General features: G+C 40.3%; 1 protein-coding gene across 1 annotated transcript in view; it reads left to right on the plus strand.

The window, feature by feature from the left end:
• Window positions 1-1,144: 1,144 nt before the first annotated feature.
• The window catches only part of ZRSR2 (zinc finger CCCH-type, RNA binding motif and serine/arginine rich 2), a 31,421-nt gene continuing 12,098 nt past the window's right edge, over window positions 1,145-20,467 (plus strand). Inside the window, exons 1-7 of the mRNA XM_001490045.6 lie at window positions 1,145-1,623; window positions 2,030-2,109; window positions 4,405-4,480; window positions 9,600-9,708; window positions 9,914-10,000; window positions 12,793-12,831; window positions 13,445-13,563. Coding sequence (XP_001490095.2) covers window positions 1,583-1,623; window positions 2,030-2,109; window positions 4,405-4,480; window positions 9,600-9,708; window positions 9,914-10,000; window positions 12,793-12,831; window positions 13,445-13,563 — 551 coding nt within the window. The 5' untranslated portion in view covers window positions 1,145-1,582. The remainder of the gene's footprint in view (window positions 1,624-2,029; window positions 2,110-4,404; window positions 4,481-9,599; window positions 9,709-9,913; window positions 10,001-12,792; window positions 12,832-13,444; window positions 13,564-20,467) is intronic.

Raw genomic sequence — 20,467 nt, forward strand, 5'->3', positions numbered from 1 at the left:
CTAACGTTTTGGGAATACTGACGATTGCCAGGCACTATGCCAACATATAGCATGCATTTGGGAACTATTATTACTATCTTGATTTTCGCAGATGAGAAAACTGAGGATTAGACACTGAGGAATTTACTCAAGATCAAAGAGTCAAGGCTTGAGTTTCCAGTCCATCCACCTCCAAAGTCTGTGTTCCTAATTACCGAGGCACTGAGCTGGACCAGGTCAACTTGGAGGTGTGTTACTGCAAGTGTTTTTATAAGAGGGAGTAGGGCAGGGCTTTATGCGAGTTTGGGCTTCTGAATGATTCCACGGAGGGACTAGGGGAAGCAGGGTGACTTTAGTAATTGGGTATCTCACTAATTTTGATTTGGAGGGGAGAGGAACAAAGCTAGGGCAGGGAAGTTATCCAATCACTCAAAACACTGGGGTTAATCATTTTGCAGATACAACGTGTCCTTGGCAGAAACCTTTTTTCTTGGTCTTGTCCCTGGCCTTGTACGCGTACATCACAGTCTAATTATTAGCATGGCTGATTTTGCCTTCTCAATATCTACTCTTATTGCCTCAGTTTAATCCCATGTCACCTCTCACCTAGGTCTCAATATTCCAGCTTTATCTTTTATATTGCAAACCAGAGTAATTTACCTAAAACACAAATATTTCCACAACAAGCCTCAATTTAAAAACTTGCAACGGTTCCCTGTTGCCTACAGAACGTAATTAAAGCTTCTTAGCATGGCATACTAGGCCCTCCTATTCCCAGCCCACCTCTACCTCTGTATTCCTTGATACTCTCGAATTGCCCTTTAAATTCGATGGCCCAAATTCTCGTCGTTCTGGCAGATTCCACATTGTTTCACCTCTCAGTGCCTTTGCTTATGCCGATTTACCTGCAACTCAATTCTCACCCTTCTCCACCTGGGTAAAGGCCGTCTGCCTTCAAAACTCAACTCAGGCATCAGAAAGCTCTTCCTGAATCCCCAGGTGGACTGTGTTAAGTAAACTTAGTTGCCTGTACCATATTATATCTATGTAATGGCCCTCGGCCTCTAGATTGTAAATTCCTTGGGAGCAGAGGTTGCACCTTTGCCAACCCCAGGAGTTAGCTTTGCCTACAGAGCCGGCAGGTGTGAATGGGAGGGGGCGGAGTCAGGAGCTTTGAGGCGGAACCTGGAGAAGTCGGACTGCGACGCCAGGCGAGCGGCTGCCTGTGGGATGAGGCTTCGTGGGCGGATGAAGAGAAAAGATGGAGAAGTGTGACTTTAACCTCCTGGCCACAAATCACCGCACTATGGTGTGGGGAGAGGTAGTGATACAGCTCTGGGGAAACGCTAGAGGGAAGGATTACTTCCAGAGCGGGGTAGGAGCCCCAGAGGAGTTTTCGGGAAGGAGGCATTTATTTGCGCAGGGCTTTTGAAGACTAGCCACCTACAGGAGTCTCCCGTCTTCCGTCGTTGGTCCGCCAGGGGCGAGGCACGCTCCCCGCCCGGGCGACAGGCTGCGCGGCACCGACGCCTGCGCGCCACCGCGCGCTGCCTTAAGTCTGCCTCTTCCGGCTGGCTCTTGGGGGCGTGGCTGCTTCGGCAAGATGGCGGCGCCTGAGGACATGATGTTTCCGGGGAAACTAAGGTAAGCTGAGTTGGGGGAGATGACCTGGCGAGAAGAGGGAACGGAGAGGGCCAAGGCTGGGCATGGAGGATGTGCAGGCGGAAAGGAAAGAGGAGCTGGGCCAAGCAAGCCAGCTGCCGCGGCGGCTCGAGCCCTTCCAGGACTGCGCCCCGGACTCTCACAGCCGTCCATGGGCTCAGGGAGGCGAGGAGGGAAACAGGTGGCGAGATGCAGACTTGCCGTCTGTCTGGGTGTGGAAGGGCGAGGTGGTGGTAAATGCACGTTCTGTAGTTAAAACACGGGAAGCAAGATTTCACTGCTGAGCACCCGAGCGATTTCCTGTCCCTGGGCGCGGAGGAGAGGGGAGCTCAGGCAGCGCTGCAGGTGCGAGCACTGACGCTGGAGTGTGTGTGTCTCGTTTTTCCAGCCACAAGAAGTACAGGGCCGCCCTCAAGAAGGAGAAACGAAAGAAACGTCGGCAGGAACTCGCTCGATTAAGAGACTCAGGTAACGGACTCATGGTGTTTTCTGTGTATGAAATTGCTTTCCGCACTCCCGTCCTAACTTGAGGGCCCAGTGTCAGAAGGAAGCCAAGTACTATATCTCATAAAGAATTGTTGTAGCTACTGCCTCTCAAGTAAGGTTGTTTTAGACCCACGTCAGAAACAGTGTTACCGTACTAAAGAAGGGGAAAAAAGTCGTGGTGAATCATCACCCACTGATGATGACTAGGTATTTATAAAGTATCCAATATTATCGGTGCAGGCATCATGAATTACAGCAGCTAGCACAGCCCTTACCCCATAGTAAGTATTCGGTGAATATTTTTCTTTGTAAAACCAGCAAGAGTCGAGGGTTTCAGACATTTTGCAAGTTTTTCTCGAACTTGAGTAACAATAGATAAATATATTGTTGGCTCAAATTATTAATATGTCATTTAAATATATATAAGCCGGGGCCGGCCCTGTGGCCGAGTGGTTAAGTTCGTGTGCTCCGCTTAGGCAGCCCAGGGTTTCCCGGGTTCGGATCCTGGGCGCGGACATGGCACTGCTCATCAGGCCACGCTGAGGCGGCGTCCCACGTGCCACAACTAGAAGGACCCATAACTAAAAATACACAACTATGTACCTGGGGACTTTGAGGAGAAAAAGGAAAAAAAATATATTAAGAAAATATATGTATATGAGCCTAAAACTAGTTAGGAAACTGTCATTTAACTATGCAACAATGTATTTACAAATAGCAAAACCAAGTAAAATTACACATCCAGTAAAATTCAAATCTCTATTAATGTAATGTTAGGGATGATGGGAAACAGATGCTCACAGCATGAATGTTGTGCTGATTGGAGTTTGGAAATGCCATTACTACTATTGCCCTGTGGTTATTTACTACTGATTTTTTCTGTTAAAATACTGTGGAATCTTCATCTGTATTGGCCGTGGTGTCATTGGCCTTCATATAGCAGAATCTAACATTTATATTAAACCTGCTTGTTTAATATAATGAAAGAAGTACTAACTTAGTTATAAAATTGTATAGTAGTTGTAAATGCAGATGGAAGCACTGAAATCACACAGGAGTACTGGGTAATAATGGTTGCCATCCAGATTACTCAGAATATGCTTATTAAATTATTCTAGGCAATTCTTGAAGTCCATAGACCATGGCCTCAAGTAACCAGGATCCTTGGGCCTTGAGAAACATAGCCATAGAGGTTTTATTTACCATTGGAGTTGCCAAGTAATTATTTTAGTAGCAATACTTGGAATATTTAGGATGGAAGGAGCATTGTGTTTTACCTGCAACCTGTGTTAGCATCTCTTTTTTATTCGCTCAAAACTGGTCCACTAGAGGCAGGATAAAGCATCAGGGATAAAAGGGAAAAAAAAAGCAAGTTGCAAAACTATAGCATGATGCCGTATATAGTTACATGTTTAATACAATTAGAAATGTTGTACTTAATATGTACCCTTGCATGTATTTGATTGTACATGTAGAGAAAACGGTACGCCCAGAACTGTTAGTGATCACTGCCATAGAGCATGTCAGCTTGGTTTGAGGGAGGATGAGGGGTTGAGTGAGTCAGGCAACAAATGTTTTTGAGTAACAGCTGTGTCCAGGCAGTGTCTAGTCTATGGGCATCCCTCTGTAAGTCAGTCAGTCTGTGCCAGGTTCTCTGGAAGGCTCTTTGCAAACATTAGATGATTTAATTATCTGAATAATTAGATATTATTCTATGTGAGTTATAACTTACCCTAATTTTTTTTTTGCCTGTTTTAATTTCAGGTGCTGAAATAATAAAGTTTACTTGCTTGAGAAAAGCAAATTATTGTACTTATCTAGGACTGGTATTGGTTAGACCTGTACTCAATATATGTGATAGACACAAAATCTTTTTCCTTCAAGCCTGAGATCTGTTACATTTCCTTAAGATCACTTCAGTGTTCCTCCTTTTTTTTTCAAATTTAAATTCTGAATAGGAGAAGATATGAGTTGTTATTATAGTAAATTATTTTCCCATGTTTTATTTTGAAAATGTTCCAAAGTACAGAAATTTGAAAAAATGGAACCATCAATTAATTTCTTAAATTTAATGTCTTATCTACTACCATTATTGTTCTTTTTGCTGCTCATATTGTACCAAATTTGGGTGGTTGGAGCCCTTATTATTAGAAAGTTTTAAAAACAGGTTTATACTATAATTGTCAAGATTTAAGATTGTATCTGGTTTTTTTCCTGATTATTGACCAAGGTTTTGCACTACTCAGCTAATATAATAAAACATTTAAATTCCCTCAGGACTCGCACAGGAGGAGGAGGCAGAGGATGCTTTTCGTGAACAGCTGGAAGAGGAGAAGCAGTCGGAGATGGAGAGGTCAGCACTGATTGAAAGCCTTCTTGTGAACCCAGTTGTTTGATTTGAGTGTTCTAAGTCTTTACTAAGTAGCACAGGTCTTCTTTATAAAATCTCGTACGAAATAGGTCTTATAAAATACCCTGGATAAATGATCTAAATCTCCAGCTGACGGGCTAAAACTAGATGTTGTCATTTTTCTTTTTAATGGAAGTATTTTTCACTGTTTCTGCTAATTTGTAAATGTTTTTGAAAAAAAAATCCAAATAATTAAGAAGTGTAAAAAGCAAAAGGGCTTCAGTAAACTCAACACACCCAAAAATAGCCACTGTTAAGAACATAAGAAAGAAAATGTAGATGTACTGCACATGAATAATATTCATACATATTTTTCTATAAATTGCTTTTTTTGCTAAATATATAGGACATTTATTTCAGTGTTGATGCAGAGATCTAATTCAGCCATTTCAATGGCAACATAGTATCCATTGTATGGATGTAGCATAATTTATTCTTTATTCATAATTTATAGTTCTCTACTGGTGGACATTCAGGTTATTTACTATTAAATAATATTCACTTATTACATACTATTATTTACTATTTACTATTAATTGCTATTAGTTTATTATTAATTTACATTTAGGTTTTTTTACTATTATACAAAAAGTTGCAATGAGCATCCCTGATTATACAGTCATACATTGCTTAATGATAGGGATACGTTCTGAGAAATGCATTTTTAGGCAATTTTGTAGTTGTGTGAACATCATAGAGTGTACTTACACAAACCTAGATGGTATAGCCTACTGCACACCTAGGCTATATGGTACTAATCTTATGGGACCACTATGGTATATGCTGCCCATCGTTGACTGCAACACTATTATGTGGCGCATGACTGTATATCCTTGGTAACTGTCCTGTTACTTCCTTTGGAAAATGCCTAGAAATGAAATTGTTGGGATCAAAGGATAAGTACACGTAAAATGTAGATGGGCAGGTAGAAGGCATCTCAGTTTGCAGCCCCTCCAACAGTGGATCAAGGCGCCCATATCCCAATACCTTCACTCACACTAGGCATTAGCAATTTTTTAAATTTCTATAGTGAAAAATTACATTTCATTGTTTCAAATGTACATTTCTTTTTTTTTTTTTTGAGGAAGACTAGCTCTGAGCTAACTGCGCCAGTCCTCCTCTTTTTGCTGAGTAAGACTGGCCCTGAGCTAACATCCGTGCCCATCTTCCTCTACTTTATATGTGGGACGCCTACCACAGCATGGCGTGCCAAGCCGTGCCATGTCCACACCTGGGATCCGAACCAGCGAATCCCGGGCCACTGAAGTGGAACATGTGCACTTAACCGCTGCGCCACAAGGCCGGCCCCTCACATGTACATTTCTTAATTAGTAAGGTTGAATACCTTTTTAATATATATTATTACCTATTTGTAGATTGCTTAACTCTTGCAGCTTTCTCTTTTGGGAGACATTTTTTTAAGTTTGTTGTAAACAATGTTATTACTTGATTAAGGATATTAATCCTTTATCTGTCATGTGGATGATGTATGTTTTTCTCATTTGTCATCAGTCCTAACTTGGCTTATGGCATTACTTACCATAATTTGATTTTGACATCGTCAGCTTTCATCATGATATGTGACCTTGGTGCCTGACTTTTTAAATTTTTAAATTTTTTTATTGTTTGAGGAAGATTAGCCCTGAGCTAACATCTGCTGCCAATCCTCCTCTTTTTGCTGTGGAAGGCTGGCCCTGAGCTAACATCCGTGCCCATCTTCCTCTACTTTATGTGTGGGATGCCCGCCACAGCATGGCTTGCCAAGCAGTACCATGTCCGTACCCGGGATCTGAACCGGCGAATCCCGGGCTGCCAAAGCGGAATGTGTGAACTTAACTGCTGTGCCACTGGGCTGTCCTCTGGTGTCTGACTTAAAAGGCCTCCCCCATCCCAAGATGACAGAAATATTCTGCTGTTTTTCTCTTAGTATTTTTCATGGGATAGTTTTTTGGTTTGTTTTTTTTTTTTTTAAAGTGGCACACAGTAATGTGGATGTGCTTAATGCTACTCAACTGCATGCTTAAAAATGGTTAAAATAGTAAGTTTTATGGTATGTATATTTTGCCACAATAAAAAATAAAAACTTTTTAAAGATTTTACTTTTTCCTTTTTCTCCCAAAGTCCCCTGGTATATAGTTGTGTATTTCTAGTTGTGGGTCCTTCTAGTTGTGGCATGTAGGATGCCGCCCCAGCATGGCCTGATGAGCGGTGCCATGTCCGCGCCCAGGATTCGAACTGACAAGACCCTGGGCCACCGCAGCAGAGCGCGAGAACTCAACCACTCGGCCCCGGGGCCGGCCTCAAAAAATAAAAACTTTTTAAAAGGAGAAAAAACTTTATAGACATTCTCTAGCTATTTAGTGTGTTCACTAGAAATGTTGCTTCTTTTCTTGTAATTAATTTATCTATCTAAGCACATAAATAAGGGGAATTATCAAAATGCACTCCGCCCCTCCCCCTCCACAAATGTAGTAGTGATTGAGAACATGGAGTTGGATTCAGCCAGATCTGCGTTCCAGTCCTGGCCCTGCTACTTAGTAGCTGTGTTCAAGTTGCTTAATTGCTCTAAGCTTCGATCTCCTTTCCTTAAATATGGGGATAAAATCAATCATAGTACCTACCTCCTATAACTGAGGAAAATAATGTGGTGGTGAGTGTATAGTGCTTAACACAGTGTTAGCAGATAGGAGGGGCTGTCATAACTCTGCATATTCTTATTATAGATTTCTCTTATGATGAAGATGATAGCCTGAAATAGGACAGTGATTCTTTTTTTGTTTTCCCATTTATTTGAGAAGCTTCTTTTAAATCACATTCACGTATCTTTGTGTTCCTTTGATCTTTGTTTATTCCTATATGAGTTGCATAATACTTTATTGTTGAAAAGCAGGAAAATTATGTGAAAATACTGTATGGTTTTAGGTACTACTTTAAAGCAGATGTATGGCGTCAGAGGTAAACACAGCTGGACATTAGTTAAAGTGATGAGAGCAGATTTTATTCTGTAACTGCTAACAGTAGGGTAAAGAGCTGAGCTCCATTCCAATTTGTACAGAGGCAATTTGGGCCTTTTAAAGCGAGAAGGAGGGAGGAGTGCGGGGGCTCAGGAGTGTCACAGAAGTGACAAAGTGCAAAGGGTCGGTCCATGTAAATGTGACTAGGCCAGCAGTGTTTGTTAGCTGGCAGTTAGGGGAATTAGGATTCTGTCCTCCCGCAGAGACTCGGAGACAGAGGCCTTGTCCTTAATGAGTACATTTCCAAGGAATGGTTCTCAGGTCCTTGAGAGAGACACTTCTGAGTTGCGAGAGACTCATATTCACAATTATGAGCCCTTTCTAGTAAATGCTCTAAGAAAGGGAGGGCAGAGGCCCCTCGACAGGTGTTGGCTAGAGCAAATAGTCCATTTTCCTGGCAGCGTAGAGCTTTCTCAGGCAGGCAGTTTAATGTGGGGAGTGGGAGGGCTGGGGTCATCCTAGGGACACAGCCTTAGACTGCCGGAAGCCGTGCGAGACTTTGCTAACGTCTCCTAGTGCAGGAGTTTGACGGAGTTATGTGCCCAGAGCTCTACAGTTCTCAATAGTATATTCAAGTTATTAAATTTTCAACTTCATAACATTTTACTTTGTGGTCTTAAATTTATATACACTTTGGTTCCGCTTATTTACAATTAATATGTTCCTCAGAAGATTCATAAATCAGAGTTCTGCACACTGGAACATATACCCTGTAACACGCACAGGAACATGGACATATGCAGTGTGCCAGTCTCTGCTATGGCTAAAAGATGTATTCTTAGACTCTACAGTTGGAAATGGAATATATTTTCCCATAGAGTGTTTGTAATTGTGGTTGGGATATAAAACCCAGTCTAGATATAAAACCTTATTTAACTCCTAATGTTGCTGAAGTAATATAGAACAATTTCTTATGCAGTCATCCCTCAGTATGTGCAGAGGATTGGTTTCAGGACCCCCATGGATACCAAAATCCAAGGATGCTCAAGTCCCTTATATAAAATGGTGTCGTACTTGCATATAACCTATGCACATCCTCTGGTGTACTTTAAATCATCTCTAGGTTACTTATAATACCTAATACAATGTAAGTGCTATGTAAATAGTTGTTGTACTGTATTGTTTAGGGAAAAATGACAAGGAAAAAAACTCTGTACGTGTTCAGTACAGATGCAGCCATCGTAGGCTTTTCCATCTGCTCTTGGTTGAATCTGTGGATGCGGAACCCAAGGATACGGAGAGCCGACTGTATTTCATTTCCCTTTTACAAATTCAGTGAGAAAATGCAGTCTAGGTTCTAAACACCCTGTTGACTAATAAACTTTTGAAATATAACCCATCTTTAAAGTTAGAAACTTATAATATTGGATATCTGAGACACATCATTTTAAGATAACATCACTCTTTATAATTGATCATTTTAAACTAGAGACTTGCTAATTTATTTTTATAACTCCTTGTCATCTTTCCATAAAACCTTTAGCTTTCTTTATTTTAAAGACATGATCATGATGTAGTTTTGTTTCCTTTCTTTTGGCGGTTTAGGTGCTTGGGACAAACCACAGGTGTCTTTTAAGTGAATAGAGTAGCAGTCTACAGGTTTGTGGCAGAAGATGCCAGGTTTTCATAGTGCTGCAATCCTGCAATTGCCACTTTTAAAATGCATGGAAGAGGAAGGGTATTAGTTTCTGAATGTGAAAAGCTAGATGTTGCTTTGAAACTTGTTACTCACTTTATTGGCACCTAAACACTACTGTGGTCAACCTAAAGGGAATTCTTTTATGTGAAAGATGTCATGGACTGTGAAATGGAGAAGTAGTGATTGTTAAGCCGTTACCCTCTAGGAAGATAGCTGTTGAAATGTAGTGCTTTTCTAAAATGCTACTCATATCTTCTGGTCCTCTTACTCCTACTTAAATGATTTCTACAAAATATCTTTCATGACAGTTTAATCATTCCCAATATGTCATTTTGCTATCATATGAGTGTGTGTGTGTTTGTAGATTAATGCCCATTTCTTTTATTTGATTACATCATTACATTGATAGACAAAAATTACATGAGGAGTGGTTACTGCGGGAGCAGAAGGCACAAGAAGAATTCAGAATGAAGAAGGAAAAGGAAGAGGCAGCTAGAAAACGGCAGGAAGAGCAAGAGGTATGGTATTAATCAGATAACCAGACAACTAACTAGTTAACTAAAACAACTCTCATTAAGAGTTACATATCTTGAACTTAAAAAAACGGGTATTGTCCATTTTACCAATAAGGTTAAAGTTTTTCATTTATTTGCCTCATATGTTAAATGTTTTTAAAAAGTGCATCTGAAAAAAAAATTACCTTCTTTTTTTCCCCCCGTAAAGAGAAAGTTAAAGGAAGAATGGGAAGAGCAGCAGAGGAAAGAGAGAGAAGAGGAGGAGCAGAAGCTGCAGGAGAAGAGAGAGAGAGAGGTGATTCCTGTCCCGGGAGGATAAGCGCCCTGCAGATCCTTAGTGAGCACATGTGGCGTGTGAGGGAGTTGAAGAATAAGCTCTAGGCATATCAGGATTTGGGTTTCGTGGTTTTGTTGAGAAAGAGTCGTGTTTTTAGTATAGATATACACTAGAGTTTCCATATGCTGGTCTTCTTTGAGTCTGTGCAGTGACAGATACCTTAAATTAAGATTTTTCTTCATCTTTACCCGACTTATCCTTTATACCATGGATTGGCAAACTTTTTCTGTAAACGGCCAGAGGGTAAATGTTTTAGGCTTTATGTCTGTATGCAAACATTTAATTCTGCCAGTGTGCCGTGAAAGCAGCCATCGATAATTATAAATGAATGGTTGTGGCTCTGTTCCAATAAAACTTTATTGTTTTATTTACAAAAACAGGCAGCTGGCCCCTGCTTTACGCTGTGTACCACTCTGGAGCAAATGGTGTTTTTCTGAGGTTCTGTTGTATATGGGGTGACTTATTTAGAGAATAATATTTTGTATAGTTTCCACATTTATTTAGTTTACAAAAGACTTAACCGCTTATGACATGTCCACAGGAATTAATTGATTGAAAGAAATCAGGAACTCAAATGTTGAGGAATTCGGAAATATTTTGTTATTAAATCTTGACTTTCCAACTTGGGCTATAAAGGCAATCATAGCTAACACATAGTTGCTCATTAAAGTTTATAAGGCATATGTCTATAACTTCTCTATCTCCTGGGATCTTCTAAAGATTGACTTGGTATATTTTGCTTCTGTTCCTTAATAGTGTCTCTATTTCAAAGAAAACACAGCTCGTCTTTCCTTGACTGATTCATCAGGATGTATCTTTTCTGTAATATTGCTAAATTTGAATAGTGTAAAATTGGGTGGTTTATCACCTTATCTTGGGGAAAATGCCTTTGTTTACATCCTAGTCGTAGTGGGGTAGGAGCAGCCTCCACGACCTTTGTTTTTTGTGTCTCAGGCCATCAGTTAATTCCAGCTCAAATTTTAGACACCCTTATTTGTGCACTGCTTTACAGATGAGGGAAGACCATGCTAGGTTTTTAGGGGGCAGGAAAATTGTTTAGAGCGTATCGTTTTTTTATAGAGTAATCAATTCCTATTTTAACCGTAGAATATTCTTCAATTTAGGTCTTTCTGATATCAGATAAAAGCTAAGACTTCTTTTTAAAAAGTTAAGGCTTTGTTTCAAAGGAAGTCTGGTGAGACATTAAGGAGAAGTAGGGTAAAACGAAGTAGATTCTAAGCAGATATAAAAGGATATGCAATCTGTTTCTGCTGTGGGCTAGGCACTTCTCTTGTAGATGGAGACGGAGCAGTGAAAAAGACAGTCCCTTCTCTCATTGAGTTAGTTTTTTAGACAGGGGAGCCAGGTGATACGTAAGCAAAAAAGATCATTTTAAGTGCTATAAAGAAGTAAAGCTGAGAGTCATGTAATAGATTGCTTGGGGTAGGAAGTACTTCTTTAGATTGCCTGGTCAAGGAAGACTTCTCCAAGGAGCCAAAGTGCGAGCTGACACCTGAGTACAGAAATCTCAGGGAGAAGGGGTCCAGGTAGAGGGAGAAGAGGCCTGAGCATGGAGTTGAAGGAAGGTCAGAGTACCTTAATCCCAGAGACCAAAGGAGAAAGCATCAGGGGCAGGGGAGGAGGTCAGGAGGGTACGCAGGGTCAGATCACGCAAGGCCTCCTGGATTGAAAGGAGGAGTTTGGATTTTACATTAAGTGTAATGGGAAACCATTGAAGGATTTTTAAGCAGAGAGTGACTTCATCTAATTTATATGTTTACCTTTAAAAGATGTTTCTGACTTTTGTGTAAAGAAGGGAAGGTGGGGAGCTGTGACCCAGAAGGCAAGAGTGGAAATACGGTGACCGGTTAGAAGGCTGCTGTTCTAGATAGGACATGATGGTGGTTTGGCTGAGGGCAGTGCTTAATACAGATAAGTTCACGGATTTGGGGTGTGTTGAGGCAGAGTCATCGGGTCTCTAGCTGGTAGACTGAGTAGATGGGGAAGGGAAAGAAAGAGAGGGAATTCAAGTCATACTTTTAGGTTTTTAGTTTGAACAAGTGGGCAGATGGCAGCACCATTTCCTGAGATGGGGCGTTTATGTGGGTAGGGGGAAGGGAAGAACAAGAGTTCCGTTTTGAGCACTTTAAGTTACCAGGGACCCTTACGTGACCAGGTAGAGTTGTCAAGTAAGCAGCTAGACATATGTGTCTTTTATGTAATGCTTTTAAGGAGCTAGGGCAGAGAAGTCTGTCGAACGTAATTTAAACTTGTTCAAATGCCAAGGAGGTCAAAATTCACTGACATGTTGCAGGGCTTCCTTTGCCTTATTGAAAAGTGTGAGCTTTTTCACCAGTCCTAATTACTACTGTGCATGTCATAATTTAGCATCCATTAAATGTTTATGATGTTTCAGCTAGCATTGTGTTTTATAGTATCCACTAATACCTCATCTTAGAAACTAGAATGTGGAATATATGTTCAAATATACTAAATGTTACTGTTACTGAAACTATTATAAGACTGTGTTTTGTGCTGTGAGCTATTAAATGTCCTATTTGAATAAAGATTCTCAGCTCTATATCCTTTGAAGCTTTTCAGAAGGTCTGTGCTGTGGAAAGCAAATTAGCACCTGAAGCCCTTTGTATGCATGAGTTTTTAAAGTTGTTCCACATGAGATAACCAGAGAAACCCGATGTGACTTACCTGACTGCAGATTGTCATTAGTCCTGTGTTTGCACCGTTTGTAGGAAGCTGTGCAGAAGATGCTGCAGCAGGCTGAAAATGAGGTATTTTCAAAACCTTTCATTAAGAGCTTGAGGCCAACGAACATTTCTTTAAAAACAGTACTTCCGGTAATGTTAATTTTGTGGTAAGCTATTTGGATGGTCTGAATATGGGAATCACGTTTGTGGCTCTGTGATTTATACAGCAGCAGCAGCAACAACAGTTTATTGATGAACAAAAGCAAATGGTATTGAATCAGCCCTGTGGCCTGTCCTCGCTGATAGTTCTTAAAGTGTGTGTAAGCAGCATCACACACCTTGCCCCAAAATGCATGGCTTAACTTGCTTCAGAGTAACTTAGATTGCTCTTAGTGGTGGTTCCCTAACAAGTCCTTCAACCCCTTTCAAAATGGATGGACAGAAGAGAAACCTTGGTGACTGCTCCTGGTAGCCGTAGTCAGGACTGAGGATGGGCAATGACTGGAGCAAGCGAGCCCTGCTGCTCCTGTCCCGTGATGACTGTGTGTAAGGTCTTGACGGCGTGTTACAACTTAAATGCGTGTATTCATAAATGAATCCGTTTTTGTTTTCGAACAAAATATTTGATGTACATTTTAAACCTTTAATTCTTTGTGGAATTTTATACTACCAATAAAGTCATGGTTATTTTCAACAGTTGGAAAATAGTACCACATGGCAAAACCCAGAACCCCCCACGGACTTAAGAATAATGGAGAAAGATCGTGCTAATTGTCCATTCTACAGTAAAACAGGAGCTTGCAGATTTGGAGACAGGTAACTAATTTTGCTTCATCATGTCAGAATTCAGTGACTCAAAATGTCGAGGCTTTTGAGTTCTGTTTTGGGGAATGGCATGGGCTTGAGATGTTCATGATCAGGTGGCTGCTGCATTCTTGCTGGTCCTCCGGTTCCCCGGCTGACCATCCTGTCTCCCCATTCCTGTTCCCACGGGGGGCTTCCCCTGGTTCTCTGCAGGCCCCCTTTCTACTCCTTCCACTGCTTTACGGAGACCTTTTGCTTTTGGTTTTCTTCCTGTGCTTGCATTAGTCCACATGGGACAACTTGGATGGGGAAATAATCTATCTCAAGAGACTGGAGCAGCCTGGCTTTATTTGTTGAATGGCACTGTACATAAAAGAGGCTTTAAAAAATTGGCACGCCCAAAGGGATATCTGTGAAAGACAGGATCCGAGTGAGCAGAGGGAAAGTATTCTAATTCACCTTTCTCGGTCATTCTGCTCCCACACAGGAACAGACCCCGGGGTCAAAACCTGCCAGCAGTGGCTGTCACTTTGGGAAAGTTACTTATGCTCTCTGTGCCTTAGTGCCCTCGTCTGTAAAATGGGGATGAAAAATAATATCCCGCTTTAAGGGGGTTGTGAGGCTGACGTGAGTGACTGCAGGGAAAGCATGTCAAACAGTGCTGGGCGCGTGGCCAGCACGGTCCGAGTGCTTGCTGCTCTTCTCATTTGGTATTGTTGCCCTTATTCTCTGAGACACTCTTGTCCCCTGCCTCTTTTGGATTAATGTTTTTAAAAGAAGACATTTATGTGGAAAACTAAGTGTTGATGTCTTCATTCATTTAGCAAATATTTAGATACCTACTATATGCCAGGCAATGGTGATTTTTATAATTTGGCTTGTTTATGAATGAACAACTCAGAGTAGGTAAATAATTCATAACGGTGAATGAATCCATGCAAGACAAAGTCTAATTATTACTGCGCATTCTGCAGAAGAAAATAATCATTTCTTAGTGTCCTATTAATTCTAGAAAGGGATATGAGTAGGCAAATTCATATGTATTTAATGAGAAACTGTATGTTGTCACTCATGTTTATTTTTATTATAAAATTATCCATGCCACGAGTTTCATTTCCTTCTTTGAGAAAATGAACCTTCTCTTTCTCTTTTTCTCTTTTAATTTAAGCTCTCACACCATTTTACATTTTTTAAGAAGAGTGGTTCTCAAAACCCTGGATGCACGTTAAGAATCATCTAGAAAGCTTAAAAAAAATTTTGTCCTACCTCAAATTGAGTAAATCAAACTCTGAGACTTGGGCAGCCTTAGTTTTGAAATGTCCTCAGGTGTTTCTAATGTGCCCTAGCATTGAGAGCCACTAATGTAGGATATGTAACTCCTCTTATATTTTATAGCTGGGATTATATATGCCCAGAATATCTGTGAAAGGATTTACAGGATCTGGTCAATAGGGAAAACCTTCTCTTGAGGAACTGGGAACTAAGAGAAGGAAAGAGATTTTATTCCCCTTTGTACCTTTAGAAGTGTTTCCAAAATGTATGTTTAATTTGATCAGGAAATAGTAATAATTGATTGATGTAAAACAGCCCCCACCAAAGAAAAAATGTACAGTGAATTACCTTTGAAAGACAACTGAGACTCAGTATGAGTTCGCATTTGCATGGGTGGTTGAACCAAATTGCATTTAAGGTTTTCTAGCTGTAGGATTCCTCATTTATGATATATCCCTAACATTTCCTTGAATTTTAAAACTAGGGGTCATCTGATTCTGGATTCTCCTTCTGTTGGTCATAAGTGAGAGAAGGGGAGATGTCCTAAATAGTTTCAGGAAATCAGTTGTGGGTACTTACTCATGGAAAGGGGAGTGGGCTGTCAGGCTCTCAAAACCCACCCTGAGAGTCGTTTCGAGGAAATATTGACAGTGGTCAGATTCGTTTGTGAACATTTCTTAGTATTTTCATAGGCATACGAAATTTCACCACAACCATCGAAAAAAAGGATGAGAGCGATTTGGGTGTTTCCACCATTCAAGTGATGAGTTGTGAAATAAAATTCAGTTACAAAATCCAGCACCATCCCTTCAAACAAAGATACTGTTCCCCTTTTACAGAGAGCCACAGTGACTTTCGCCACATCGTACATCTGTTCTTTTCTGTTAAGATTTGTCACGTCATCAAACACTTCCATAATATAAGCATTTCTTTGGTTGTTTTGTTTTTGTGATTAGTACAGAATTCAATTCTAGAACCTTTCTGGAATTGATATTTCTTGGAGTCATAGCTTTTTTTTTTTTTTTTTTTTTTTTTTTAAAGATTTTATTTTTTCCTTTTTCTCCCCAAAGCCCCCCGGTACATAGTTGTGTATTCTTCGTTGTGGGTTCTTCTAGTTGTGGCATGTGGGACGCTGCCTCAGCGTGGTCTGATGAGCAGTGCCATGTCCGCGCCCAGGATTCGAACCAACGAAACACTGGGCCGCCTACAGCGGAGCGCGCGAACTTAACCACTCGGCCACGGGGCCAGCCCCTCTTGGAGTCATAGCTTTGAGGGGAGTTCTACTTTTTTTCTCCTAAAAGAACACAATCACTGATGACAAGTAAGACTTATTTGTGAGAGTAGTTATTTATACCTCACTTATTTCCAGAAGTGATTTAAAGAAGGCTCACAGTCCTCTGCACTAAGTTTAATAAAAGAAATCAAAAGCAAAGAAAGGAGGAGAGAATGAGTTACTATGAATGTGCAATACATTTGGCCCTGGATTTTTATACATCCCAGGTAGATAATGAGCTGTGTAATTCTTACCAAAAAAGGAAGAATGAGTGATATCTCTGGAAAGACAGATTTTCCAGGCATCAGATTCTAAATGTTTCTCGCAAGGAACGCTGTATAAAGACATTGAGTAGGAAGGGGGACAATAACTTTGATAGATGTTTTATTAACAGTTGCATACATAATTTTCATGAGAATGTCTCTTAAAGAGACCGTCAATAAATGATTGCAGCCTAACTACCATGTAGCTTGATTCTATGAAGGACAAAGGTTGTGGGTACCTGGAGTGCTCCCTTGAGAAAAGAAAAAGAGGCAGAGTCAATTAGCTCTACCTGAGGGGGCATTTGGTCACCCACACCGTTTATTGGCCATCCTTGGGCTAAGGTAATGTCCAAGTATGTGATTTTGCAGCCGTCTTACTTGATTCAAGTATCTGAGTAATGGGTAAATAGCACGGCCTAAACCAGGGGTTCCCAAACATGGCTGACCTTCAGGACCAGGTAGGGAGTTACTTTGAAAATAAGGATTCCCCACTCTTTGAACAGATGGTCTGGGGCAGGACCTGAGAAATCTCAGTTCTTCCCAAGTGATTCTGAGAATCACATGGGCGTAGTACTACAGCTTTAGACGGCCTCTCCAAATATCCCTTGTCTTAGCTAACTTTTCAGTAGGAGATGTAGGGCTGGTCTTGAATATACTCAGATTGTATGGACTATCTCTAGGCCCAGTGGGAACTTTGGCTCGGTACCAAAACTCACAAACGCTCATTTGACACCCTGGGAACTAGAGCCAAGTTCATTCACATATAATAATCCTGTGAGCAGAATTTTAACCTTGTTAAATTGGTTCCTTGTTTAATTCTGTTATGTGCTTCATACTTGTAAAATTCTGATTCACTGCTAACACTGCCAGCCAGGTTGAATCTTCACTCTTTGTTCTGTTGGTAGCTATACTTGGCAAGATGGATCTCATTACAAGGTCTTTAACTGAATAATCTAGGAAGGTCCTTTGGAAAATAGAAAATTTCACATTAATGAACACTGATTGCACATATCTGAGCTGGGCATGGTGCGTGCAGGGCAGTCTCTATGCGTTATCTCACTAGGTGCACACATGTATATCACAGACCTGGAAGGTGAGTATGAGTTAAACATCTAGTCATTTCAAGGCCATTGTTTTCTTGTATATATTTTTTTAAATTTTTTTATTGAGATAATGGTAAGTTACAATCTTGTGAAATTTCACTTGTACATTATTGTTTGTCAGTCGTGTTGTAAGTGCACCCCTTCACCCTTTGTGCCCACCCCCCACCCCACCTTTCCCCTTGTAGCCACTAATCTGTTCTCTTTGTCTACATTTTTAAATTCCTCATATGAGTGAAGTCATACAGAGATTGTCCTTCTCTATCTGGCTTATTTCACTTAACATAATTCCCTCAAGGTCCATCCATGTTGTTGCAAATGGGACGATTTTGTTCTTTTTTATGACTGAGTAGTATTCCATTGTATATGTATACCACATCTTCTTTATCCAGTCATCTGTTGATGGGCACTTAGGTTGCTTCCATGTCTTGCCTATTGGAAATAATGCTGCAGTGAACATAGGGGTGCATAGGACTTTTGGAATTGCTGACTTCAAGTTCTTTGGATAGATACCCAGTAGTGGGATAGCTGGGTCGTATGGTAGTTCTATTTTTAATTTTTTGAGGAATCTCCATACTGTTTTCCATAGTGGCTGCACCAGTTTGCATTCCCACCAGCAGTGTATGAGGGTTCCTTTTTCTCCACAAACTCTCCAACATTTGTTACTATTAGTTTTAGATATTTTTGTCATTCTAATGGGTGTAAGGTGATATCTTAGTGTAGTTTTGATTTGCATTTCTCTGATGATCAGCGATGATGAACATCTTTTCATGTGCCTATTGGCCATCCGTATATCTTCTTTGGAGAAAGGTCTGTTCATGTCTTTTGCCCATTTTTTGATTGGGTTGTTTGATTTTTTGTTGTTGAGTTGTGTGAGTTCTTTATATATTATGGATATTAAGCCTTTGTCAGACATATGACTTGCAAATATTTTTTCCCAGTTAGTGGGTTGTTTTTTTGTTTCAATCCTGTTTTCATTTGCCTTGAAGAAGCTCTTTAGTCTGATGAAGTCCCATTTGTTTATTCTTTCTATTGTTTCCCTTCTCTGGGAAGACATGGTGTCTGAAAAGATCCTTTTAATACTGATGTCAAAGAGTGTACTGCCTACATTTTCTTCTAGAAGCATTATGGTTTCAGGTCTCACCTTTAGGTCTTTGATCCATTTTGAGTTTATTTTGGTGGATGGTGAGAAAGAATGGTCAATTTTCATTCTTTTACATGTGGCTTTCCAGTTTTCCCAGCACCATTTGTTGGAAAGACTTTCTTTTCTCCATTGTAGGCCCTCAGCTCCTTTGTCGAAGATAAGCTGTCCATAGATGTGTGGTTTTATTTCTGGGCTTTCAATTCTGTTCCCTTGATCTGTACACCTGTTTTTTACCAGTACCATGCTGTTTTGATTACTGTAGCTTTCTAGTATGTTTTGAAGTCAGGGATTGTGATGCCTCCTGTTTTGTTCTTTTTTCTCAGGATTGCTTTAGCAATTCATGGTCTTTTGTTGCCCCATATGAATTTTAAGATTCTTTGTTCTAATTCTGTAAAGAATGTCATTGGGATTCTGATTGGGATAGCTTTGAATCTGTAGATTGGTTTAGGTAGAATGGACATTTTAACTATGTTTATTCTTCCAATCCATGTACCTGGAATGTCTTTCCATCTCTTTATGTTGTCATCCATTTCTTTCAGAAAGGCCTTGTAATTTTCATTGTATAGGTCTTTCACTTCCTTAGTTAAATTCACCCCAAGGTATTTTATTCTTATTGTAGCGATTGTGAATGGTATTGTGTTCTTGAGTTCTTTTTCTGTTAGTTCGTTATTAGAATATAGAAATGCTACTGATTTATGCAAATTGATTTTATACCCTGCGACTTTGCTGTAGTTGTTGATTACTTCTAACAGTTTTCCAATGGATTCTTTGGGGTTTTCTATATATAAGATCATGTCATCTGCAAACAGCGAGAGTTTCACTTCTTCCCTCCCTATTTGGATTCCTTTTATTCCTTTTTCTTGCCTGATTGCTCTGGCCAGGACTTCCAGCACTATGTTAAATAAGAGTGGTGATAGAGAGCATCCTTGTCTCGTTCCTGATTTCAGGGGGATGGTGCTCAGTTTTTGCCCATTGAGTATGATGTTGGCTGTGGGTTTGTCATATATGGCCTTTATTATGTTGAGGTAGTTCCCTTCTATCCCCATTTTGTTAAGAGTTCTTATCATAAATGGCTGTTGGATCTTGTCACATGCTTTCTCTGCATCTATTGAGATGATCACGTGGTTTTTATTCCTCAGTTTGTTGATGTGGTATATCAGGTTGATTGATTTGCGGATGTTGAACCATCCCTGTGTCCCTGCTATGAATCCCACTTGATCATGATGTATGATCCTTTTGATGAATTGCTGAATTCGGGTTGTTGAGAATTTTTGCATCTATGTTCATCAGCGGTATTGGCCTGTAGTTCTCTTTTTTCGTGCTGTCTTTGTCAGGCTTTGGTATCAGCGTGATGTTGGTCCCCTACTATTATTGTGTTATTTTTAATATCTTCTTTTAGGTTTGTTAATAGTTGCTTTATGAACTTTGGTGCTCCTGTGTTGGGTGCATAGATATTTATAAGTGTTATTTCTTCTTGAAGTGTCCCTTTGATCATTATATAATGTCCCTCTGTGTCTCTCTTTACCTGCCTTATTTTGAAATCTGTTTTGTCTGATATAAGTATTGCGACACCTGCTTTCTTTTGTTTGCTATTAGCTTGGAGCATTGTCTTCCACCCCTTCATTCTGTGCCTGTGTTTGTCCTTGGAGCTGAAGTGTGTGTCCTGGAGGAACAAATTGTTGGATCTTGTTCTTTAATCCATTTTGCCACTCTGTGTCTTTTTATTGGAGAGTTCAATCCATTTACATTGAGGGTGATTATTGATGCATGAGGGCTTAATGCTGTCATTCTGTCACTTGTTATCTGGTTTTCCTGCATTACCTTTTTTTCTCGTCCTGTGTGTTTTAGCCTACCCATTGACTTC

Source organism: Equus caballus, chromosome X, assembly GCF_041296265.1.
Source record: "Equus caballus isolate H_3958 breed thoroughbred chromosome X, TB-T2T, whole genome shotgun sequence".
In the NCBI taxonomy this organism is placed as follows: Eukaryota; Metazoa; Chordata; class Mammalia; order Perissodactyla; family Equidae; genus Equus; species Equus caballus.